This window comes from Acomys russatus, chromosome X (genome assembly GCF_903995435.1).
Source record: "Acomys russatus chromosome X, mAcoRus1.1, whole genome shotgun sequence".
Lineage (NCBI taxonomy): Eukaryota > Metazoa > Chordata > Mammalia > Rodentia > Muridae > Acomys > Acomys russatus.
In genome coordinates, this window is record NC_067169.1 from 33,672,644 (window position 1) to 33,699,174 (window position 26,531).

The 26,531-nt window shown below is 41.5% G+C and overlaps 1 protein-coding gene across 1 annotated transcript; it reads right to left on the minus strand.

Moving 5' to 3' along the window:
• Positions 1–21,799: 21,799 nt before the first annotated feature.
• On the minus strand, positions 21,800–26,266 carry LOC127185821 (steryl-sulfatase-like). The gene is made up of 10 exons (XM_051142393.1): positions 26,219–26,266; positions 25,700–25,891; positions 25,468–25,589; positions 24,829–24,951; positions 24,259–24,682; positions 23,604–23,740; positions 23,084–23,221; positions 22,786–22,945; positions 22,524–22,645; positions 21,800–22,372 (listed from the first exon to the last, which is right to left on the minus strand). The coding sequence occupies exons 2-10, from the start codon at positions 25,834–25,836 to the stop codon at positions 22,062–22,064; spliced, it is 1,674 nt and encodes a 557-aa protein (XP_050998350.1). The 5' UTR covers positions 25,837–25,891; positions 26,219–26,266; the 3' UTR covers positions 21,800–22,061.
• Between the last annotated feature and the right edge of the window lie 265 nt (positions 26,267–26,531).

Here is a 26,531-nt window from a genome sequence, read left to right on the forward strand (position 1 = left end):
GTATTGTACCTACGTAATTCTTAGAAATGCAGTGTGATGGTCTAGTCTTTTTGAAAGCTACTAATGAAAACCTTAGGATAATTAAGAAATGTAAACTAATAATCAGTCAAACTTGTGATTTTGTTAGGTACTAGTTTTCTAAGTTAATCAGTCAGTGTATAGCTAGAAACTAGTAATTCACATATACAGGAGATAAATGGATGGTCTTCTAAAAACTCAAAGATCTGTAGAATATAGCATTTAAAAGATGTTTTATTAATTTGAGAATTTTTGACAATGAGACACGTCAGCTCCTGGCAGCAACCTCTTTTGACTTTGAAGAAGATGATGATCATCAAAAAAATTCTCCTTTAGAAGATGGCCTCATTTTGGGACGCTAGCCACTGGACAAGAATTGCCCATGCTTTTACTGTACACAAAATACTAGACAAACAGGATGCAGGAATATCAACTGCCAAGTTTTGCAATGATGAAGTAGTCACATCCTTCATATCACCTACATCACAGTAAAGTCTGTCAGATATTTTGAGCCAGAAAGCTAAAGATGAGGCTTCTATTTTATAGAGATATCTTTGGCAACTCTCCAGGTGGCTAGCACTATCTACTATTTCTATAGTTTTAGAAAATGCTTGCTCTGTACTTCCTGATTATTCCGATAATATTTAGCCTTCTTAGATCTCTTATAGGGTGGAAGTCTACATAGTTATAATCTTACAATTAAACTTAGATGTTTATGATTTAATAAGATGTTTTATGTCTAAAGATTTTTTTGATTGTTAATGTAAGTTTTGATGCAAAATGATTTAGGTATAGAACTTTGGACTCAACAAGATAGGAAAGATTGTAGAATACTTTCTCCAAGGTTTCTAATCACTAATGAACTAGAAATTATCAATGCATTTTTTCCAAATAATACATAATTCATTGATATCAGAGAAAGCTTCTTTTATTTAGACAAAGAGGGGGAAATGTTGCAGGGATTGTGATCCCTGAGATTGTGAACTGCAAACACATGAATTTTTTTTTTTAATCATGCTTGAGCAATAACATAGATCTTTAATCCAAGAACTTTCTGTTTGTGGTAAAGTGGTGATCAAGGTTTGGTGCAGTCAGCCATAGCACACACCTTTAATCCAAGAGCTTTCTGTACAGGGATTTAATAAAGGTAACCATAGGTCAAGAGATGGAGCAAGAAACCAGCTGGCTGGGATTAAAGTATAGGAGGGGGTTCTGAGTTGAGGGGTATTTAAGAGAGTGTTTATAAATAGAAGGAACTCTTTGGCTTTTTAGCTCTGTAGCTCTTTAGATTTTAGCACTTTAGCTCTTCAGCTTTTTGACATTTGACTTTTTTTGGGCTTTTTTTACTTTTGGGGCTTTTTGAGCCTTGAGCTAGCAAGCCTTTGTTTGGCCTTGGGTTTTTTGGCCTTTTCCTCCTGGACTGACAGCTGACCTAGTAAGAGTTTTGGGCCTTTTTTCTATGGATGTGATCTGAACAGGATTGTCATCTGGGTGATTTCTTTGCCTCTCTGTGATAGCAGATTTCACCCAAGCATCTGGATCCTGAGCTTTTATTGGTTAAATTGGATGTTTTCAATTTTTATTTAAAACAACCTCCAACTTGAATGTGTGGCCACACCATGGGAGAGAGTCAACCCCTGACACTATTAATGACACTCTGTTAGGTGTGCAGATGGAAGACTCACATAGATGGCTTCTGAGAGTGCCCACCATACAATGGATCAAAACAGATGCTGACACTCTCCAACAAAAAGTAAGTGGAGCATAGGGAGTCTTGTGGAAAAGTGACAGGAAGGGCAGAAGGACCTGGAAGGAACAAAAGTTCTACAAGAATACCAAGAGATCTAACTAACTTCAGGCCAGGGGTGATTGTGGAGACTGAAAAATCAAAAAAGAAAATGGGACTTCTACTCATGAATACCCCATGGACTGCTTTGTCTTCATGATAGTCTCCCAGTAAGGAAAGCTGGGGTTGTCTATTACAAGGACTGTTTTGCGTGCTTTTCTACCAATGCCAATGGCAGGGATGCCTTTCCAGGCCTCCATGGTAGATGATGCACTCAGTCCTGCTAGTACTTGATGTACACGGATGGGTAGATTTGGAAAGGATCCCCTTTTCTGAAAGACATGTGGAGGGATATACAAGGGAGAAGGAAGGATGGTGGTGCCAGAGGACAGGAAGGAGGAGTCTAGGTGATGTAAACTGAAATAAATAAATAATGAAAAATAAAAAGGAAAATGAAAAAGATGAGTCACTTAGTTAGATTTTCCAATATTGAGGCATACAGAGTTTTGAAGTAAGATCAAATAACTCTTTGGATTCCCTCCATGACTCATGATATGCCCCCCTTTTCATTTCAGATTTTCATAATTTGGGTATTATCTCTCTGCCTTTTAGTTACTTTCTTTTTTGTTCTTGTTTGTTTATTTTTTATTTATTGGTTTTTCTTTTTTAATTTTTTTATTTTATTACACATGTATAAGACAAACTACATACAGCAGGGAGAACCATGTGACAATCATGAGAATAATGAATTCTATGCGTGTTACATTCATAGTGACTTGGCCATCTGCATTAGTCTCATTTGAAGTAGGTGTTTTTTCTGTCTTGTTGGGTCTAAATTTCTGAATGATATTCAGTATTTATCCTATCTCAACTATCTCAACTCTAATAGCTTAACTTCTTTATCTTTATTTAAAACCATCTTGTCCTCTAACCAACTAAGCTTGGTTGTAAAACTATACTATCTTGTCTTCAATGCCCCTCAGAGACTTGAGAAGGAATAAAACTTAAATTCCTGAGTGAACCAGCAGTGTGGGTTAGCAGCTTCCAAAATGTATAAATTGACTTAAGACAGTTTACTGCCTGACCAGTCACCCAATACACTTTATAACGTTGAAGCCTCATCTTCAGGTTTCTGGCCCAATATCTCTGCCAGACTTGTTCACAGGGCAGGAACTATTGAGGACTTGCTTACCCTGACTTGGCAGAGTGCAGCTGTCGACTCTGCCTGCATCTAAGTAGCCCATTTTTAGGCAGATTCTGTTTGTGGCAGGAACGATGACATTTTGCCCAGTGGCTATTTTGCCACCTTTGAAGCCATGTCCATAAGAAGGCTCTTTGATGCTCATCATCTTCTTTGAGGTCAGCTGGGTGTTGTCAGGAGTTAACTTGTCTTGTTGTCAAAGAAATTTAGAATTGTAAGAACAACTTTAAATGTCATATTCTCTGTGTGTCTGAGGCTTTTGAAGACCTTATTAAACTATTTTATCTCATATATTGATAGAGTCATAGGCTATATATCCTTGTGTTAAAATCTGCCAAGTATTTGACATGCCCATGTTTTGTACCAATATACTAAATTCTATAGCCATGACTTAGACATAACCTTCATTATAAGTAACAATTAAAGCCTTGAGTTAAGGAGTAGGTTCAATCATCTAGCTTTTGTTCTGTCCTTCCTCTATGTTCCTAAATTTCCCTTTCTTTCTTTTCAGCTCCCATATCCTTGCCTACATATGTAAGATAAAGGCAGAGAGAGACGTTCATGCGTTTCCCCTAATTTTTTCTCTGTATAAGATCAATAATGACTTATGACCACCTCCCGATGAGAATAAGCATTTGTAGATCAAGTGAGCAAACAGCAACCTATACACAACCCCCTCTTTGAGGGAATGGGGCATCGTTCTCTTAAGGTTTCTTCAGGTTCAGTTGGGGTACATAATACCTTAGAATGGGCCCCACAAAGTTGGAGGGAACGGTTAAGCCATCTAGTGATTGCATTCGTGGTTCTGTTTCTAAATGTTGAGAGATTCCAGGCTTAGTAGGAGATTGAAATGGTGGTCTAAATTGGATCAGAAATTTTCTACAATGTTGTCCAGGAAGCTATCCAACTCTGATGAGTAAAAGCAACAGAATCATCCGGGGCTGGAACTAGGAGGATGCAGGATGTCAGTGTCCATCATTCTGGGAAGAATGATTCCTGTCAGTTCTCATCCAGTTGGTTAATTTGTTCTGAAAACATAATTTCTCAGTAGTATTATTCAGTTCTAACATTATAATTGTATGAGGTATGCGAGATGCACAGAACCATTAAAGCTAGTTTTCTGGTCATTGTATGGGTTGACATAAGGCTTTTGCAAACTTTCCTTCTTGCCTTACTGGTAGTGGCCTCTAATAGTAAGTCACAGAGAATCTGTGGTCCACATGAGGCCTCTCTAAGCCTTTACATTTATATCTCTGCCAGTCTCAGAACTATTCCCATATAGTGAGATTAGGAATATAAATTATCTGCTTGTTCTGTAGTTTGAGTTCTTTACATCTCAATTGTAGCCCCATCTGTCATCCCCTCCCGATCCCACCCCCTCCCTCATCTACCCCCGATCCCATCCCCTCTCTCACCCCCTTTCTCTCCCTCCCTTAGTCCTTAGATAGGGGAGCTCTCCTCCCCTAACATCTGACCTTAGTTTATCTAGTATCCCCTGTACTACATATGACCTCTTCCTCTGTGGCCACACAGGACTACCCTATACTCTTGGGACTCTTTCCAGTGTCCAGCCTTAAGTCTCTGTAACTGTCCCTATACCCTGCTGGCTGGAGTCTCCCCTAGGATGTCTATGTTGGTTTAAAATCCACATATGAGTGAGTATATACCATGCGTATCTTTTTGGGTCTGGGTTATCTCCCTTAGTATGATCATTTCTAATTCCATCCACTTGCCAGCAAAACTCAAGATTTCCTTGTTCTTAATAGCTGAATAGTATTCCATTGTGTAGATGTACCACAGTTTTTTAATCCATTCTTCAATTGAGGAACATCTGGGTTGTTTCCAGATTCTGGCTATTACAAATAAGGCTGCTATGAACATAGTTGCATGGTGGGGCATCTTTCGGTTATATGCCCAGGAATGGTATAGCTGGGTTTTGGGGTAGAGCTATTGCCAATTTTCTGAGAAAGTGCCATATTTCTTTCCAGAGTGGTTAAACAAGTTTTCACTCCCACCAGCAGTGGAGAAGTGTTCCCCTTTCACCACATCCTCTCCAAAATGTGTTGTCATTTGAGTTATTGATCTTTGCTAATCGGATAGGTGTAAGATGGAATCTCAGGGTCGTTTTGATTTGCATTTCCCTGATGAGTAGGGATGTTGAGCATTTCTTTAAGTGTTTCTCAGCCATTTGATATTCCTCTTTTGAGAATTCTCTGTTTAGTTCTGTACCCTATTTTTTAATTGAGTTGTTTGGTTTGGTTTGGTAGTGTTTAATTTCTTGAGTTTTTTATATACTTTAGATATCAGCCCTTTGTCAGATGTGGGGTTGGCAAAGATTTTTTCCCAATCTGTGGGCTGTTGCTTTGTTCTGCTGACAGTGTCTTCTGCCTTGCAGAGGTTTCTCAGCCTCATAAGGTCTCATTTATTAATTGTTGATCTTAGAGCCTGAGCTGCTGGTGTTCTGTTCAGGAATTTGTCTCCTGTGCCAATGAGTTCTAGGGCCTTACCCACTTTTTCTTCTAACAGATTTAGTGTGTCTGGTTTTTTGTTGAGGTCTTTAATCCACTTGGACTTTAGTTTTGTGCAAGGTGATGAATATGGATCTATTTGCATTTTTTTACATGTAGACATCCAGTTGGACCAGCACCATTTGTTGAAGATGCTTTGTTTTTTGCATTGTATCGTTTTGGCTTCTTTGTCAAACATCAAATGGCCATATGTGTGTGGGTGTATATCTGGGTCCTCAGTTCGATTCCATTGGTCAACTGGCTTATTTTTATATCAGTACCATGCTGTTTTTATTACTGTTGCTCTATAGTATAGCTTGAAATCTGGGATGGAGATTCCTCCAGTAGATCTTTTATTGTATAGGCTTGATTTAGCTATCCTGGGATTTTTGTTTTTCCATATGAAGTTGAGGATTGATCTTTCTAGTTCTGTAAAATATTGTATGGGTATTTTGATAGGGATTGCATTAAATTTGTAGATTGCTTTTCGTTGGATGGCCATTTTTACTATGTTGATTCTCCCAATCCATGAGCATGGGAGATCTTTCCATTTTCTTATATCCTCTTCAATTTCTTTCTGTAGAGAGTTGAAGTTTTTTTCATAAAGGTCTTTTACTTGCTTGGTTAGATTTATACCCAGATATTTTATACTGTTTGAGGCTATTGTGAAAGGAGTAGTTTCCCTAATTTCTTTCTCTGCCCTTTTATCTTCTGTATACAGGAAGGCTACTGACTTTTTCGTGTTAATTTTGTATTCTGTCACTTTGCTGAAGCTGTTTATCAGCTGTAGGAGTTCTTTGGTTGACTTTTGGGGATCGCTGATGTATATTATCGTATCATCTGCAAATAGTGATTTTGTCAAATGCATATTCCGCATCTAAAGAGATGATCATGTGATTCTTTTCCTTCAGTTTGTTTATATGATTAATTACATTGATGGATTTCCTTATATTGAACCACCCCTGCATGCCTGGTATGAAACCTACTTGGTCATGATGAATGAGATTTTTGATGTGGTTTTGTATTCAGTTTGCAAGAATTTTATTGAGTATTTTTGCATCTAAGTTCATAAGGGAGATTGGTCTAAAATTCTTCTTTGTTGGGTCTTTGTGTGGCTTAGGTATTAAGGTGATGGTGGCTTCATAGAATGAGTTTGGTAGACATCCTTCTGTTTCTATTTTGTGGAACTGTTTGAGGAGTATTGGTATTAGTTCTTCTTTGAAGGTTTGGTAGAATTCTGTGCTGAATCCATCTGGCCCAGAGCTCTTTTTGGTTGGGAGACTTTTGATGACTGCTTCTCTTTCCTTAGGGGATATAGGACTGTTTAATTTGTTTGCCTGATCTTGATTCAACTTTGGAAAGTGGAATTTATCAAGGAAATTGTCCATATCCTTTAGATTTTCAAATTTTGTGGCATATAGGCTTTTGAAGTAAGACCTAATGATTCTTTAGATCTCCTCTATATCTGTTGTTATTTCTCTCTTTTCATTTCTGATTTTGTTAATCAGAAATGTGTACTCTCCCTTTGCTTTTCAGTGAGTTTGGCTAAGGGTTTGTCTATTTTGTTGATTTTCTCAAAGAGCCTGCTCTTGGTTTCATTGATTCTTTGTGTTGTTTTCTTTGTTTCTAACTTACTGATTTCAGTCCTGAGTTTGATTATTTCCAGCCATCTACTCCTCCTGGGTGAGTCGGCTTCTTTTTTTCCAAGAGTTTTCAGGTGTTCCATTAAGTTGCTCATATGTGATGTCTCTAGTTTCTTTGTGAAGGCATTTAGTGCTATGAATTTTCCTCTTAGCACTGCTTTCATTGTGTCCCAAAGGTTTGGACCATTTTCATTAAACTCTAGGAAGTCTTTGATTTCTTTCTTTATTTCATCCCTGACCCAGTTGTCATTGAGTAGAAGATTGTTCAGTTTCCATGTGTTTATAGACTTTTTGTTATTTCTATTGTTGTTGATGCTCAGCTTTAGGCTATGGTGGTCTGATAGGATGCAAGGGATTATTTGAAATTTTTTTGTATTTATTGAGTCTTGTTTTGTGACCAATTATATGGTCTATTATGGAGAAGGTTCCGTGTGGCACAGAGAAGAAAGTGTAATCTTTTCTATTTCGGTAAAAAGCTCTGTGAATGTCTGTTAGATCCATTTGATTCATGACCTCTGTTAACAGGATTTCTTCCACTGGAACCTGGGGTAACCAGACCCCAGAGCCTCAGCAGGAGCCAGAGCTCTGAAGCCTTTCCTCAAGGGGTTCTCTCTAGGAGCGTCTTGAAGTGCAGCGATGAACAGCCCAAAACTATCCCATGTCTCCAATCAGCCCCACCGCCAGCCAGTTCTGGGCTCATTTATATATCTCCTCCCAGAATCTGTTCATGGGATCTTTTCCAGCTGGCTGCAATTAAGCTCCTGCAAGAGGTGGTTGTTCTTCTAGTGAATTAGCATCACCTGTTCTCTCACGAGACTGCTCCGATCCTACACTTGGGATCCTAAAGAACAGGTTTCTCTCCTTCGTGTGTGTGTGTGTGTGTGTGTGTGTGTGTGTGTGTGTGTGTTTTGCACATGCATTTGGATACAAATGTTCTTATATGTGGACATATGTAAAGGAGAGATAAACATGCTTTTTTGTTTAGATCACAAGTGTGGGATGAGAAAAAGAGTTGTGAGAGAGCAGGTGATGTTTATCCCCTTAGAAGTCGAACCACAATGTGGAGGAGATTGGTTGTTAACCAGATGAAAAACATCCTTGAACAAATTCTGAGAGGAAATATAAATGTGAGCCAAAAACAAGAGGCGGGGCCTTTGAAGACTTGGGATAGTTTTGGCTGTTCATTGTGTCACTTTGAGATGCTCCTAGAGAGAATGGCTCGAAGGAAGGCTTCGGGACTCTGGGCTCCAGCTGAGGTTCCAGGTTCTGGTTACTCCAGGTTCCAGCAAAAGAAATCCTGCTGATTATGCCTGGAGAATTGTTCCTCAGAACCGATATCCTTACGGTTTTGTTATTGTATTCTTTAATCTCCTTTTCCTATTGTTTAGCTTAGTTGGGTTATAAGTGAGGTACTCTCAGCTAATAAGTTCATAATAAAATATATTTGTTAAGAAAATTGTGCTTACACATGTGTAGGAACACGTGTATGCTAGTGCCTGTGCATGTTTGTTTGTGTGCATGTTGTGACCTGAGGTTGATTAACTTCAGAAGACTTTTTCAATTTCTCCTTCCTTATTCTCCATTGTACTCTCAGCTTTCTAATACTGGTAGTCTAGTTAGCCTGCTTTCTCTCAGTATCTTCCCACCTATGCCTTCTGAGTGCTAAATTGGCATTTACTTGGATTCAGGGAATTTGAATCTGATCCTCAAGCTTGCTGCTTAGAAGGAAAATGCTTTAACTACTGAGCATCTTCATAGCTCCTCCCAAATTCTTATAAAATGTTTTGCATTGTGTTTTGTTTTTATTCACATTCAGACTTTTCCCTAGATTTATTTTGGTATAATTGTCCAAAATTGTATTGACTAGAGTATATTATATGAGTTGATTGAAAAGTACTGTGAAATGATTACCCAAATAAAGCTAGATCGCCTACCTGTAATTTTATATAGTATAAATTCAAATAATATGCATGTATAACATTCTCAAAGAAACACAAGAATACACTGAATAAATAAAAACAAATAAATGATTTTAAATATGATACTTTAATTCATTTTTTGAGAACTTTATGCATTCATACATATATGTCGTCTTACCCAACCTTCATTGCCAACTCCAACTACTACCAGATCACCACCAAATTCTCTAACTTCATGTCTGTAAGTGAAGGTACAGTAAAACCACAAAACTACATCACACCATGGATTGAAAGAAACGTTATTTGGGGGAATGAAACTGCTGTGCTCTCCCTGGGCAGGGATTTGGGCGATAGCAAACAGAGTCTGGAAGGAAAATACTTGTTAGTTTTATGGGGCCAGTAAGAGGGAGGAAGAGGGGTGTAGGACAGAACAGCAAGATTGAGAGTTACTGCAGGTTGCTGGGTTAGTCGGAAATTAGATGCCATTTTGCCAGAGGTAATTGACCATTGGTGGTGGATAAGGAAATTTATGGCATTTCCTGATAAACAGAAACCTATTTCACAAGATTTCTGAAGAATGCTGAATTATGTTTTTGTTTACCCAATGGCAATCCATTTGCTTGAGTTCAGACTGGGAAAAGATCTTCTTCAACCCTACATTTGACAAAGGGCTAATATCCAAAATATACACAGAACTCAAGAAATTAAACACCACCAAACCAAATAATCCAATTAAAAAATAGGGTACAGAGTCAAACAGAAAGTTCTCAACAGAGGAGTATCAAATGTCCAAGAAACAGTTAAAGAAATGGTCAACGTCCTTAGTAATTAGAGAAATGCAAATCAAAATGACTCTGAGACTCCATTTTACACCTGTGAGAATAGCTAAGATGAAAAATCTCAAGTGACAGCACATGCTGGGAAGGATGTGGAGAAAGGATGGTGGGAGCACAAACCACTTTGGAAATAAATCTTGTACTGTCTCAGAAAATTGGGAATAGTTCTACCTCTAGACCCAGCTATACCACTCCTAGGCATATACCCGAAAGATACCCCTCCACACAACAAGGACATTTGCTCATCTATGTTCAAAGCAGCTTTTTTTTGTAATAGCCAGAGTCTGAAAACAAGCTAGATCTCCTTCAACCAAAAAAATGGGTAAAGAAATTTGAAGGCAAATAGATAGAAATAGAAAAGATCTTCCTGAGTGAGGTAACCCAGACCCAGAAATGCATGCATGGTATGTCTTCCCTTCTAAGTGGATATTAGCCCAACATAGATGTCCTCTGAGAGACTCTAGCCAGTAGGGGATCGGGACTGATGCTGGGAGTAGCAGGTGGACTCTGGGTGGTGCACTGAGAATTGTATGGAACAGTGGGGGGATGGAAGGATCTGGAGGGGTCTAGAATTCCAAAGGGAGACCATTAGGTCTGGTGTATCTGGACCCAGGGGGTCTTGCACAAACTGAAGCACCAACCAAAGACAATGCATGCAGAGTACCTAGACTCCGTGGTCAGATGCAGCTGATGGACAACTCATTCTCCATGTTGGGAGAGAGGGCAGGAATTGCCTCTGACATGAACTCTAGTGCCCCAGATTTGATCCACTTTCCCTTGGTGAGATGGCCTTGTGGGCACACAGAGGAAGGGGATGCAGGATATTCTGATGAGAACTGACAGGCTGTGGTCAGATAGTAGGGGAGGCACCTCCTCTGCCCCGTGTCAGAGGTCTTGGGAGGGTAATAGGGCAGAAGAGGAAGTGAGGGTATGAGTGGGAAGATATGAGGGGACAACAGTCAGGATGAAATGTGACAAAATTATAATAATAATAAATTTTAAAGGGGAAAAAGAAAAATATAGATTTCTTTGATATATTTTAAATATAAAATTTATAAACTTGCATTAAATTTCCTTATTTACTTCTTTATCTATTCTCATTTAATTGATATAGAATCTCATATACAACAGGCTGGCCTTAAAACTCATGTGGATGAAGATGATCTTAAACTTGTGATTTCCTGCCAAGTGTGGAAATACAGACATGCACTACCATGCCCATTTCTATAACCATATTCATGAAGATGTTTCTACTTATTTCTATGAATTTAGCTTAACTCAGTGTTTAGTTAAATTCGTCTGCTTTGTGAAATGATTCTCAAATACTTCAGTTATTTACCTTCATGAGTCAAGGCATTAAACTATTTTCTTCAAGTTTTGTCTCCTCCAATTGCCTGTATCTAGAATGATCTTTTATAGGGCTCACTTTAGTTTCCTTCCTAGTGTTACTCTGGTTTTTAAATGTAGAATATTGGTAAAGTTTTCTTTTTCATAACCTATAAAATAGCAATCATCTACTTCTGTAATTTTGTGTACAGTATGTATTCTACTTTAAAATGTTTACCAACTTTCATTGCAAGTAGAGTTCATGAGAGCAGAGACACTGCTTGGCATCTTCACTGAGTCATTGATAGACCCTAAAACAAGACTTGTCCTATATAATAAGTCAAGTAAGGCACAGTAGTGACAACTCTCAGTAGGAGGAGAGCAATAAAATCTCTCAAATGTTAGCTGATTGAAATAATAAATAAAATACTTTCGGTGCTTTTAAGCAGTACTGACAGCTTGATTTAGATACACATTATGTCTCCTAAGTAGTATTCACAAGTAAGATAACAGTGCTGAGCACTGACAGCTTGAAGTGCTTCTGTGTTCCTAACTTTCCCAGTTTCTAGAGCTCTCTTCAAATATTGGTAATTTCTGAATATGTCTAGTTTGTAAGAGATTGTCAGTGTGTAAACACCATGTGCTCTCAGAATTAAATCCTCTCTTCTCATTCCTCATCTTCTAAACCCAGACATGTTGACATTTTGTTTCTCTCTTAGTGCTTCTAACAACGCTTTAGTCTGTCCCAGGGTGAGTCATGTTGAAATGTCTTTCACATTTTGCCTCAGTCTTTTAGCCACTGACAATTTCTTTATTGACATATGAATATCATCCATGATTTTTTGACATATAACAAATGAAGACATATTTTTGTATGCGTGATGGTTCATTCTTATGGAAAACTAAAAATAAATATAATTTCTGGATATTCAGTACATCATATGTTCTGTATTTTCTGTTGTTGTTGTTGTTGTTTTTTTTTTTTTTTGAGAGGGTACTTGAGATCGAATTGAGGGCCAAGGTACTGTGAAGTAAGATTTCTACCAATGCTTGATTGTGTGCTCATTTAGATATCATTACATTACTTCTAACGAGATGTTATTGATTTCCGTGTTCATTTGTGTAAATTGTGTATTTTCTTAGTCACCCAGTGTCCAGGATGAGTGTTATCTCTGTCTTCTGCTTTTGAGTCAGTTATTCTTTCAATATTTGATCATTTGGTACTTTGTATCTTATTTCTCAAGTATTCATTATTTTCTATTCCTAGAATTATATCTCTGATCAAACTCCTTGCTTTTTAAATTAAAATGAATACATTCAATTCAGACATCCCACCTTGTTCTTTGTCTTTTTGGAACCTCCCTGCCCTTCTGCTCAACCCTCATTTGCCATGAGGGATAAATCATGCTTCCTCACCATCCCCTTTCTATCACCTTTCTAATACCCATTTCAACAGTGAACATTGATTAATTATAAAAAAAAAATCACTACACTGCTCAGCGGCCCTTAAATCACAGCATGAAATCCATGTAGCTCTCTATCCCTGTCCACTGTTGGATCAATCATAAGCTTTTCTAAACCATACTAGCACTACTACTTGCCTCAATAATAGTAAGACCTCTGAGAGAAAAAGGAAAAGTAAAATAAGATTATTTCCATAAAAAGATACATCTATCCAAACCCCAGTGCTTAACTGTATGAATTCTCCCATGCAAGATAGCTACTTAAACCTCAGATTCTTCTTTATCAAAGAAAAAAAATTAGTTATATGCACTTTCTTATATCCTGCAAATTGAAAAAGTAATGCTGGTTTATTCAGAGTTCTCTAAAGGAACAGAATTAATGGAATGAATATATTCAGGTGAAAATAATTGTACCATGTTTATATGTGAACAAATAATATATATTATTCATTACATATTTAGTAATTTTGTCATTTCTATTTTATTTCTCAAATGTTCATTCATTCAAATCCAAGTATGACATACCTAGGGATATGAGATTCACTAGATTGTGTCAAAGATTGTGTTTCTTGTAGTTTTAAATGTTTTTCTTACACCAGAGGGGCAAGAAATTAAGTAGTTTTTCACAATACAGGTTTGAATGTCTCCAAAATCCTAATCTGGCATTGAAACCTTGGAGGATAGCCTCAGTCAACATTGAAATTCTGACAAAGATATTTGTAACAATCTTTAATAAATGCTTCAACAGAAAGATGGACGAACTTGTCAGTGTGAGTGGGATCACACAGGCAAAAATTAAAGTTTTATTCTTTCATATATGTTTATTTAGGTTGTCATCTATATTTAGAGTGGATCTTCTTGCTTCAAATAATCTGATTAAGCAAACTCCTTATAGGAGTACCCAGAAGTTTATGTCTTAGTTGATTCCAGATATAGTCCAGTTATCAAACAAGATCAGTCATTATATATGACAACAATACCAATAAAACCTTAAATTCATGTTATTTCATTTTGAGCAGTTTTTTAAATTTCTTTTTTTTCCAAAATATTTAATTAGTATTTAATATGCACTGATAAAATAAAAATTTAAATATTTTCCCATTTTTGGTTTTTTCAACTTCATATATGATTCAATAACTATTTCCATTCTTCTCTTTTGGAAGTGCTAATTTACTCAATATTAGTCAATATCCTTTTAATGTTTTTTAATTTATTTATTCATATTACATCTCAATTGTTATCCCATCCTTTGTATCCTCCCTCCCTCTCACTTTCACCCTATTTAGGAGGGGAATACATTTTTAAAAATTATTTTATTTTTGTACATATACTTTTATATTATTACATATATACACAATAGACTACCTATGTCAAGAAGAGCAATGACACAATCAGGAATTATATAAATGTTACGTTCTTAGTGTTTTGGTTATTTGTATTTGACAGCCTTGAAGAAGACATCTAAATTTCTGAATGTAAATCAATCTCCATCGCATCTTGTCATTATCAACTTAGGACACCTATCTAGACCAAAAAATGTCTTAACCCCTAAACAATTAAGCTTCATTGTAAAACTAAGCTTCCTGGTCTAATGGAAACAGTGACGCCTGGTGTTTCCAATGAGCTTTTAAGGCATCAGAGTCTCATTGTACTCACTCAGAGTAACCTGAAACTCACAAGTGCCTCTGCTTCCCAAGTGCTGGGATTAAAGGCATATGCCACCATGCCAAGACTTTCAGGGTTTTTTTCTTAATTCTTTTTTTCAGGCATGACAACTGGGATTGCTTGTCTTTCATTGAAAGCATTTTCCACACCACTACCACATTCATCACTAGCACTTAGCCCCACACCCACAAAAGATGCTTTATTGCTACAAAAACGGTAATGACTGGTAGCTCAAGAAGGAAAGAGTGACTTACTCGTTTCATATATAGCATTATTTAGGTGATTCCTGGAACTGTATGAGTAAATGGATACCTTTAAGTATAAATACCGTGGCACTCACTGAAGGTAAATGAAATAGTCAAAAAACCACACCTAAGCCCAAGCGGAGACATAGAAAATGAGAGGAAACAAACGTGCACAGAACTTGGAGCAGGACTCAGATAATACTGCAAGACACACTTTGTATCATGTTGAGCAGAGGGCTGCAAGAGAAAAACTTCCTTGTCAGTCAGTAGAGGGAAAAAATAGACCCTCAGGCATACTTTTTGGCAAATTCATGCGTTAGCTTAAATAGCACCATGTGTCTCATCTTCCAGGGCAATAAATTATTTTCATGTGTGGAAATTAGCCAGACATTAGTTTCTCAAAGTATGTGTTTTGTGCACACAAGCAAAAGAGTCTGGGATAATTTTTATGATTGTGATAATAATTAAATTCATCACATTTCTTTCCAAGCAGAATTCTCAGTTTGGCTGCCAACATCACAAGGAAATTATTATGACTTTTAATGATCTGCATATTTGTGTAAATCTCAACTAACATTTGTTCTAAACCTGTAGCCTACAATCTTCCTACGTGCACTTGAAGAAGCATTCACGCATGCTTACACTTTCCATTAGGCAGGCTACACCTTAGAACAAATCAATTCTCTCCTCAAGACAGCTTACATTTGGAGGAAATGTGTGAAATGTAAAGGATGTATCTTGACATAGTGGATACACACTAGCCATTTATTGTTTAAATTGGTCAGTTACCCCATTCAACTGAAGAGTAGTAAAAGTCCGCAATGAATACCATATGAGCCTGTGTTATTTCTCTGTTTACAATGTTTTGTCATTTATAGTGCTGGGATTTTATGTGTGAGCTGCCAAGTCTGGCTTGATCGTTCATTTCCTTCCTAGAATTGTTTGTTTTATCTATCTTCTCTTTCCATTTTCACATCTATGAGAAAGAAATCAGTTCTCCACTTGTTCATCTTTCAGTGGAACATTCCAGAAAGTTCTTTCCTCAACTCATGATAGAGAGAAGGCATTCATGAGAAGACAATATGATATACTCGGAAAGGGAACTAAATTAAATTTGTAAGTAGTGGCACTCAGATTTGTACATTTGATCAACACCAGGGATTGAATCAGAGCTTCTCACATACAAACCAGACATTCTAATCTTCAAATCATTACCTTCAACTACCAACACTAGATCTCATGTAGCCCAGGTTGGCCTTAAACTCTCTTTATAGCTTAGGCTGGTTTTGAACACCTGGTCCTTTCACTTCTATGCCCCAAGAGCTGGGATTACAGGTATGTATCACCATGTCAGTTTTAGAAATTTTTAATATTTTTATTGTTTTAAATTGTGTGCATGTTTGAGTGTGTGCATGTGTGTGCCTGTCTGTGCATAGTTATGTGCACATGCATGCAGATATTCATGAGGGACAGAAAAGAGTGTCAAAAATTCTGAGGCTGGAGTTACAGGGTTGTAAGCTGCTAGATGTGGGTGCTAGGAACCAAACTCAAGTCTTTTCTGCAAGTACAGCAAGTGCTCTTAACCACTAAGCCATTTCCAGAGGCCAACCTTCCTTTTTAAGACAGGGTTTGGACTGGGCTGGTATTCAGTGAATATGCTAGGTTGGCTGGCCAGTAAGCCTCAGCGATCTGCCTGTCTCTGTCTCCCTAGTGCTGGGAATGTACCACACCCAGATATCTCTCCAGTACCACATTAAACCATTTCTGTTGTTGTTGTTGTTTTTCAAGACAGGTTTTGTCTGTGTAGCAGAGCCCTGACTGCCCTAGAACTCACTCTGTAGACCAGGTTGGCCTTGACCTCACAAAAACCCACCCGATTCTGCCTCCTGAGTACTGGGATTAAAGGTGAGCACCACCACCACCCAGCATCAAACTGATTTTTAAATGGCTCAGTGTAATATGGTTCAGTCCCAAGTGCTTACAAAAATGAATAAATTTATAGAACAAACAAACATGTAAGGTTTTATAATTTTAAAATTAATATGATCATATTATAATACATATAAAGTGTCAATATATTAACTTGCTTTACTTATATGTTTCGTGCAAGTCATGAGTAGTGGTGTATATCTATGATTACAGTACTGCAAAAGCTGTGTTCAAGGACAGGTGGCCTTGGCTCCATAGAGGAAGGAGAAAGGAGCCGAAGCAAAGGCTGTGGAGGTGTTCCACTCGCTGACTTGCTGCCCATAGCCTGCTAGGCCTACTTTCTTTTTCTTTCTTATTTTTAAAACATTTTTTATTTATTATAATTTATTCATATTACATCCCGATTGTTATCCCCTTGCTCCTCTCTTCCTGTTCCCACCCTGTGTCCAGATTCTGCCCTATTCCTCTCCCCTAGAGCTCTGACAGGGTGCTCCTCCCCTACCATCTGATCTCAGCCTATCAGGTCTCATCAGGATATCAGCCTACTTTTCTTTATAGCACCCAGGAGCACAAGCCCAATGGTGGCATTACTCCCTACAGGAAGAGACCAACAGCATCTGTCATCAGTCAACAAAATGTACCACAGGCTTGCTCACAGGCCAAACTGGTGGGGGCATTTTTTCTTGCAAAATGATGTTAGCTTGTGTCTTGGTGACATAAAACTAATCAGCATGGAAGCCATTGTTAAATAAGATACGCTTCTGTCAGTTATGGATAATATAAAACTTTCTCAGACTTTAGCACTTCATTTGTGGTATTTTAGCAGATTTATTATTTATTATACATACAATCTTCTGCCTGCATCTTTGGCTGCCCACTAGCAGAGGTCACCTGATTTCATTATAGAAGGTTATGAGCCACCATGTGGTTGCTGGGAATTGTACTCAGGACCTCTGGAAGAGCAGTCAGTGCTCTTAACCTCTGAGCCATCTCTCCAACCCCATTTGGGGTGCCAGTTTCTTCAACAGATTGGAAAATAACACCTAAATCAGCTGTGTCAAATATTTATAATTTGGGGGTTATTTTTTCTTCTGTGGGGAGATAGGATCACATTCTCTTAATTCCAGCACTTGGGGTGGGGGGCCAGTAAAGGCAGGCCTGGTCTTCAGAGTAAATTCCAGGATAGTCAAGGTTATACAGGAAAGCTTTTCTCAAAAAACTAAAAATAAATAAATAAATAAATAAATAATAATTTTATAATCACTCTCAGAAAAAAATGCTTATATTTTCTGGTTTAGATTAAACACTGTTCTCCAGGGCTAAAAGAAGAAATCAGTGATAAAGCCTGTTCTTAAAATATTGAAGACCATGTGTTCAATCCTCAGCATCTACAGAAACCAGGCAAATAAATATATTAAGATCCTGGAGAGATAGTTCAATGTAGGGAAGCACTTATTGCTCTTGCAGAAGACCTGAGTTCACTTCCCCAAATACACTTGGTAATTTTCTGTCATGACTAGCTACAGTTTCCGGGGATCTAATGCCCTCTTCTGACTTCGAAGGACACAATGAATATGGTCAGCATAGATACATATATTCAGGCAAAACACTCATGCAAATAAGTAAATAGGTGATAGATGATAGATAGATAGATCTCAAAACACTTACTCCTTTTTAAAGTTTCTGAGTTTTGTTTTCCAGAATCCATATCAGGAGACTCACAACGACCTAAAACTCTTGCTCTAGGACATCTGACATTCTGTCAGCTTCTGAGGGCACTGCACACATGTAACATACATATATTAACCTCTATCTGTGTATATGCATAATAACTAGTAACAGTAAATCTTAAAAAAACATTGCTCTCATGCTCGTTTAAAAAAATCCCTAGGGGCTGGAGAGATGGCTCAGAGGTTAAGGGCACTGACTGCTCTTCCAGATATCCTGAGTTGAATTCCCAGAAACCACATGGTGGTTCACAACCATCTATGATGTGATCTGATGTCCTCTTCTGGCCTGCAGGTGTACAAATAGGCAGAGAATATTGTATACATAATAAATAAATAGATAAATAAATAATTTTTAAAAATTCCCCAAATAGGCCTGTTGTGGTGGCACAAGATTGTACTCCTAGCACTCAGGGAGGCAGAGGTTGGTGAATCTCATTGAGTTTGTAGCCAGTCTGGTCTACAGAGCGAGTTCCAGGAGCACACTGGGATCCCTCAGGCCCAGGACAGTCAGAGCTACACAGAGGAACCCTGTCTCAAAAACAAAACCAAAAACCAAAAACAAAAAACTGAAATAACCCAAACAAATAAACAACCCTGCAAAACAAACAAAATAAATTCAAAGGTAATATCAAAGAAAAACAAATATTTACAAAAACTTTGACTCATGATACTCAATTTTCAGCCCCCCTTTGTTGGTATGAATATGTGTCTGGTTTGTGCATATGCACATGTGTTTGTGCACATACAGAACTTTGAGGAAGAATAAGGGTTTTTACTTCATCACTCTCTGCCTTATTGCTGACATACAGGGCCTCTAATTAATCCTGGAGCTTGTCCCATAAATGCTCCTGTCTCTACTTGAAAAGTACTGTGGTCTTAGGCATGTGGTCATACCTGGCCTTTTATATGCCTTGTGGGACTGACCTCAGTTCCTTATGCATTTTCAACAAGTCTTCTAATCTACTGAGATAACTCTCCTGCCTCCCATGATGCTCACTTTAAATATTTGGCATTTCATATTCCTCAGAAATTTTTTATTACCCCCCGCCACAAGCTCACATGGGGTTTCTCTTGCAGCCTTGGCTTTCTTGGGACTTGTTCTATTGATCAGGCTGGCCTCTAACTCAGGGACTCACCTGCCTCTGCCTTTCTCACAAGTGCTGGGACTAAAGGTGTGGGCCACCATAATGGGCTTAATTATCTATCTATCCACGTATCTGTCTGTCTGTCTATCATCTATCAAAGTATCTATATACCCATCTATCTATCACCTATCTGTGTTTGAGTGTGTTACTGGGGTTTAAACAAATGATCTACTTATGAACTACATCCCTTGTCCTTTTTAATTAAAATATGTTTTGAGGCAGGGTTTGGCTAAATTTCCGAAGCTCGTTTTCAACTTTCTTTCCTCCTGCCTCTATCTCCAGAGTAGATGGAGTTATAAATCTGTACCACCAGGGAGTTATAAGTCTTTACCTTCCGGCCAAGCTAGTAGGATAGTTTAATGCAAGTTTATTGTCTATGAAGGTCTATGAGTTATTCCGTTTGTTTTTATAATTATTGATAACATATTTATATATCATTAAAACTTGACATGTTATTCATGGTAACTGCTGAGAACTGAACATCATGCTTAAGCTATACACCATTGTTGCAAGAAATTTGATCACACTGTAAACACCAAGATTGTTCACTGGAAGAACCTGTTTCTATTTGTGGTATGGCTCAGCCCTAGCACACACCTTTAATCCAAGAGCTTTCTGTTGACAGAATTAAATAAAGTCATTCATAGGTCAAGAGTTGGAGCAAGCAACCAGTTGACAGGGTTTGAACATAGAAAAAACATACACAGAGAGAGAGGAAGTCTGGATGATGGATAGAGAGACCCACAGGACTTTCATTTTGAAAAGATTTTTAAGACAGTATGGAGGAAAAATGCTTTTTCCATCAGGGATATTGGCTGAGTAGGAAGGCCAGATGGATATTTTCTCTCTGAGCTAGCAGGCTTTCACCCCAGCATCTGGCTCCTGAGTCCTTTATTGGTAAAAACCAAACATTTGGGGTTTTGTTAAAAACAACACCCTAGTCCATACATCTTTACATTAGTCCCTATATGTTTGTATTTCCTTATTATCTCAGTATGCTATTTAAAGAACTACATGTTGCTTATAATTTAATTTGGGCAGGATATGTTGAATAGGGCTCTGCTGTTTGAGGTTGCAGTCCTCCCAGTCCAGATAGCCATTCTGAGCTGGGTGTTAGGTATAGGACTCCCTCTTCTGTGGAAAGGATTGTAAGCTTTGTCACAGGTGAAAGCAGTCTTGGAGGGCTTCGCCCTTGCACACACCATGGATTCTCCCTGAGATTAACCTTGAGATAGACTGGGTGGAGCCATCCTGGGCCTGGAATTCAGGAAGTGGAACTCCACCTGGACTATTGTGTTTCTAATCGACCCTTGATGGGAAGAGGAGACCAGCCCTTGCATGTGAGAGACAGGCAGGCGCACAGGACAGGAGGAGGCAGCAGGTTCAGACCCAGCTCAAGCGCCAAGCGCGCATGGATCAGGAAAAGGATCAGCGAACAGGCTGGAGGCCAGAGACACCTAGAGACCCATCCCGTGGAATGGATACCGGAAGGCTCACTCTTGTTTCCCTTTAACCTTTTTTCCTTCTTGTATAGGATAGTTGGGTTGCATAATAAAGTTTAATTGTTGAGAAACAGAGCCAACAGTCCTGTAGTTTGTTTTAATTTACAGTATTGAAATGGTAGATTCAATTGACAGTGTCTTTCCAACTGCATCCCACCCCTGAAAAGACATTTCCTTCCAAAATTTTCTCCTTACAGCATTTTTCACCAGAAGCATCCCCTGGTGGTGTCAAACTGGTAATACTGTTGCAGGCTTTCTTTCCTGAGTAAACTCCCAAAATGCTCTAACCTAAAATAGTACTTTTAATAAATAAATGCTTCATTGTAACCCTAGAGGAATAAATGAAGGTACTGGAAGTACTGTGCCAGATGCTACCTAAACCCTAATCTTATATTCTGCACATAATTATGCCTCCTGTTTTCAGTCAAATGCTGTCAGATAAATTAATTTATGTAATCTTTTATACTCCCTATATAACCAATATGTTCAAACAAGCCTAAATTAGATGTTTGAAAAGACATCTAATCCAAAAGTCTGTCCAAGCATCCCCAGGTCCTGCCTAAATGGCCCAAGGCATTACCATATGCACCTAAATGCCTGAGGCCCTTTCTTGGTCAGAATTAGGGTCCTCTGACATGGTCCTATGCCCCCTGTACAAAAAGCAGGTTCAAAGAGGCACTCTCAGTACCAGGAAATTTTAGTAAATTTCCATCATATCCTTCTCTCTTCCCTTCCCCCATCTCATGTGAACTGACATGTGTAAATGCACATGTGACCTGAGAAGGAGGGGGTCTTGGTATCAGCACCATCAGGTCACATGTGACACACAGAGCTACCATGGGTGGTGAGGCACATGATGAAAGCGTAATGATATGTGTGTCTCAGTTTCCATTTTATTACATAGAAGCTGGAATGGGCCCACATATAAGTAATACTGATATGGCAGAACCTGGCAACCTTCCTTCATGCCCTGTGGATATAGGAGGGGACATGGGAAACCTCGGAGTTTGGGAGTCAGAGCAAGGAACACATGTGTCCCAGGGCGACCCAGTGATGTGGCGGGATCCTGCGGGTATGTGACCCCATGTGTATGACCCTGTATAACCTTGGCGGGTTCCTTGGGCAGGAGCAGCCTGCATGCAGTCATCAGAGCTGCAGCCATGGCTTCCATATGAGGTTAGCCAAGGAGAGCTGGTTGGGCACCTCTGGGGACACAGAGTGTAGGTGATGAGTGGCGGCATCCTGCATGGTAGCCAGGATGGCATGGAAGCGCGGCTCCTCCCTCATGGTCACGGGGTGGCGCTCGCCCGGGTCACGCGTGACATCGAACAGCAGTGGCGGGTCATGATGTGTGATACCAGTACCGTAGCAGGGGCACACATGTTCACTGGGGCAGCCGTTGGCGTCAGCAGGGCTGAAGTCGGGCGTGAAGAAGAAGGCCTTCCACACCGAGGTGCCTGTGGGAGAAGGGGGAGTGGGACAAATACATGTAACGTATGACATATGGGTAATGGGTGTACATGAGGAGTGCATGACATGCGGCACACATATGACTGTGTAATGTGCAACATGTGCCCTGTGTATACCCGCCATGTGCCCGCCACTCACCGTTGGGCGGCCGCCAGCGAACCGCGTTCATGTATGCATTGCAGTAGTGGAACAAGAAATCATGTTCCGAGTGCATCCTCTGACCTCGCAGCAAAGGCATCAGGTCTCGGCCATCGATAACTCTGTGGGGTCGTTCATGCATGTCACGAACCACCTACATCCACTAATAACCCCTGTACACATCCCATAATAACCCACAGGTAAGTATATCACGCAAATGCATGTCACACGCATGCACACACATCACGCCCACATCACACACCTGTCCCTTGGCAGCTCCGCACCCGCCAGCCTGACCACCGTGGGGAATACGTCCATGTTGCTTGTGGGCTCATCGATCTCCACGCCAGCTGGGAGCACGCCTGGCCAGCGCACCAGGCCTGGCACACGGATGCCGCCCTCCCAGTTGTTGCCCTTCCCGCCTACGCATGGGCGTGGAGGAGATGGTACGCATCATGGGGACATGTCACCGGGAGGAGAAGAAAACATGCAAGGATGGATATAGCCTCCATGGGGCACACATGTCACATGTACAATCCCCCCCCCCCCCCAGTCCTCACCTCTGTAGGCACCATTGCTTCCACCGTGAGCCTCGCCCCGGGCCCCGACCTCCTCCACGTGTGCACCATGGTCTGACGAGAAGTACACAAGCGTGTTGTTCGTCAGCCCCAGTTCGTCCAGGGTGTCCAGCACGCGCCCTGCATGTCAGGAGGATCATGACGTGCTAATCACACGTGGTCCAGCCTGCCAGGTGTCCTGGCAGGGGCCGCACCGTGGTAATGACATGCTAATGAGACGCTAATGAGATGGTAAAGGACCTAGCCTCGCCTGTTCTCTGCCCTTCATCCCTAGGACAGTATGCTAATGAGATGGTAATCGCCCAGGCCCCCTATGTTAACGACTCAGTGATCGCCCATCCATCTCCTTAAGACTCCCAGCATGATGAAATGCTAACGATATGCTAATGAGATGCAAAACACCCACTCCCCACTCATCTCTCCCCTATCGTGCTGACAGCAACATATTAGTCACCTCAATGCTGTGAGGTCACACTGATGACTTCACACCAGCACCACTCACCAACGCTCCAGTCCATCTCCTCAACTGCATCCCCATAGACCCCATGTCGGCTCCGCCCCACGAAACTGGGACCAGCGAAGTGGGCTGTGTGCACATGCAGGAAGGACAGGAAGAGCAGGAAGGGGCCGTGGGAGTACCTGGGGGGTTGGGGGAGGCAAGAAGTGGCATCACAGACAGGAAACAGTGGCGTCAGGGACAGGAAGTAGTTTTGTAACATACAGGATTCAGCTTTGTCAGAGAAGGAAGTACTCATCATATCACACACAGGAAGTGGTCATGTCACACAACCAGCCATTTCACAGACAGGAAGTCCTGATGTCACCAATAGAAAGTGCCTGTTTCACAGACAGGAAGTGATGATGTAACATACAGGAAGTAAAGATGTCAGACAAAGGAAATGGTCATGTTTCAGGTCTCAGAAAGGAGCCATATCAAAATACCAGAAATAGTGATGATGTAACGTACAGGAAATGGTTATGTTAGAGACAAGAAGTAGCTTTGTCAGAGACAGGAATCAGTTGTGTCTCAGACAGGAAGTGGTCTTCTTGTCACAGACAGAAAGTAAGCACATCAGAGAGAAGAAGTGGTTATCTCCAACACAGGAAGCGCCCTCCCAAGGATCAGAAGTGACCCCACCCCATACACCAGAACCCACCTGTGCAGGAACCCCACTGCCTCTTCTGTGAGCCTCCCGGCCAGTCCTGCATAGTCCATGGGCCTCTGCATGACCTCGAAGCCGCGCATGAGGAAGCAGTTGGTTGGACGGAAATAATGCTGGAAGGCAAGGTAGGCTGCAGCTAGGGTGCCCACTGCAAGGGCGAGCACGAGGAAGGCGGAGAATGGCACCGCCAGGACCCCCAGAGCACGCAGTGCTGCCAGTCCCAGTGCTGTCGTGCACAGCACCTGCAGGGGCACCCACAGCAGCATGTGGTAGGCGGGGCCGAACACCGACCCAGCCCCCACTCGGCAATCTCGCAAGTTCGTGGTTGGGGCCCCGTGGAAGAACTCGAACCCATGGCGCAGTGGGTGGTGGCAGAAGTCGCGGGCTGCTTGGCAGCTCAGGCCCAGGTGCCACTTCCCTGTGTAGGGACGAGAACAGACGAACCATCATGGGGACTGGGCCGGAAGTTACACTAGGCAACGCCCCTCCTCTGACCTTTGACCTCCTGATGATGACCCTGCCCTCCTGCTACCTCTGCTGACCCAACAGGACCATGTCACTCACCCACGAGCCCAGTGCTGTACCCCTGTTCCCTCAGCAGCTGCGCAAACGTGACCTCACTAGAGGGGAGACCTCCCGAGGATGCAGTGAACAGGAAGACACCCACAGTGTTCCAGGATGCCATGCCTGCAGGGGGTAATGTCATACATGAGCACACCAGAGCATCATGGGAAACCGGTGACATACCCCGGGGGATCATGAGAGTGACATCACATAAGTAAGCTAGAAGAGTGGAGATGTCATGGGAGTCATAGGCCATGGGGCATCATGGGAGTGACATCACCTGCAAACCTGAGCACGAGTTCATGATGGGAATGGTCTCACACGCCCACCTGTACCTAGGCCCCATAGCATCATGAGGAATATGCCCACTGAGCTCCAGGGGTTATGGGAGTCCAAGAAGCTCTGGACCTAACCCCACCCCCAGGCGCCTGACAGGAGTAATGTCACCCTGGGCCCCAGAGTGTCAATGGGAAAACCTCCACAACACCTGCCCTGGTTGCCAACTGGGATGACGTCATGCATCATGGGAAGCACAGAGCTGACAGACTCTCCCCCCCAACACACACCCCTCACCCGAAACTAACTGGAGTGACTTCACCCACCCAGCCCGCCCCAGAGCACCACCTCACACGCACGCACCAGACCGCACTGGGTACCGCCCTGTCAGGAAGGCTGCTCGGCTTGGTGTGCACAGGGGAGAGGCTGCTAGGTGCTGTGTCAGTTTCACGCCCTCTCGGGCTAGGCGGTCAATGTTGGGCGTCCTGCGGGCATGGTAGGGGGAGACAGGGTGCATGTGACATCATGTGACCTTGGTGAGGGGAAGACCCCAGGGTCGGGATGGGCGTGGCCCACGAGCGCCAATTTCACCCACCTGAGTGTGGTGTTGCCATAGCATCCAGGGTCCCCAATGCCTAAGTCGTCAGCCATGATGAGCAGGAAGTTGGGGCCACCGCCCGCAGAGGCCCCGACCATCAGGAGGAGGATGTGGAAGGGAAGGGGTGACATCATTGTCTTCTGGGCAGGGTCACGTGGGTGGGGGTCGGGTAAAGTGGGTGGCGAGTGCCTGCAAGGTATATACATGTGTGTAAGTGCGTGCACAAGAAGTGTCTGGAGTTACAGGAATTGGAAATCCTAGATCTTGATGTACAGAACCCGGAAGTGCCCACAGTCAGTGCAAGGACAAGACAGGAAGCACCCCTGCTCTATGTACAGAGACTGGAAGTGATTGTTACTCAGGTGTAGAATCACGGAAGTGCCCAGGACACACAGAAGAGACAGGTACAGAACTCGGAAGTGCCCTAGCTCCAACCTCCCAGACACCCGGGTGACCCCTCTGTGGTAATCCTGAACCCCACCTCCAACAGGCCCCGTGTGACCCGAAGGGACTCACCCTTCTGTCTGTGCAGCTTCACGTGACCCTGTGACGTAGGCGTGACCCCAGAAGTGATGATCCAGGCCCTGGTGGTGGCAGCAGGCTCAGAGAAGTTCCAGCTCCGCAGGGCTCAGGGTGTTTTTATCCCTGAGGCGGGAGGGCGGGGTCACAGTTGGGTCACGGGGTCAGTAGCAGCACCAACAGGAGACAGTCTGGACTGGTTCTGTGTGGTTCAGGTGACTCAGTGGAGAAGCCTGGTCTCAATGTATAGGCTGATGTGTCAGGGTATGCGCAGCTTGTTTACATCCTGGGGTGGTGCTACATCACTGGG

Coding starts and splice junctions, on each gene's coding strand:
- LOC127185821 (XM_051142393.1), bottom strand. CDS start 25,836: ATGATGTCACCCCTTCCCTTCCACATCCTCCTCCTGATGGTCGGGGCC. Junction 24,683..24,828: donor GTACAGCACTGGGCTCGTGG/GTGAGTGACATG, acceptor GTCCCTACACAG/GGAAGTGGCACCTGGGCCTG. Junction 23,222..23,603: donor GGAGATGGACTGGAGCGTTG/GTGAGTGGTGCT, acceptor CCTGACATGCAG/GGCGCGTGCTGGACACCCTG.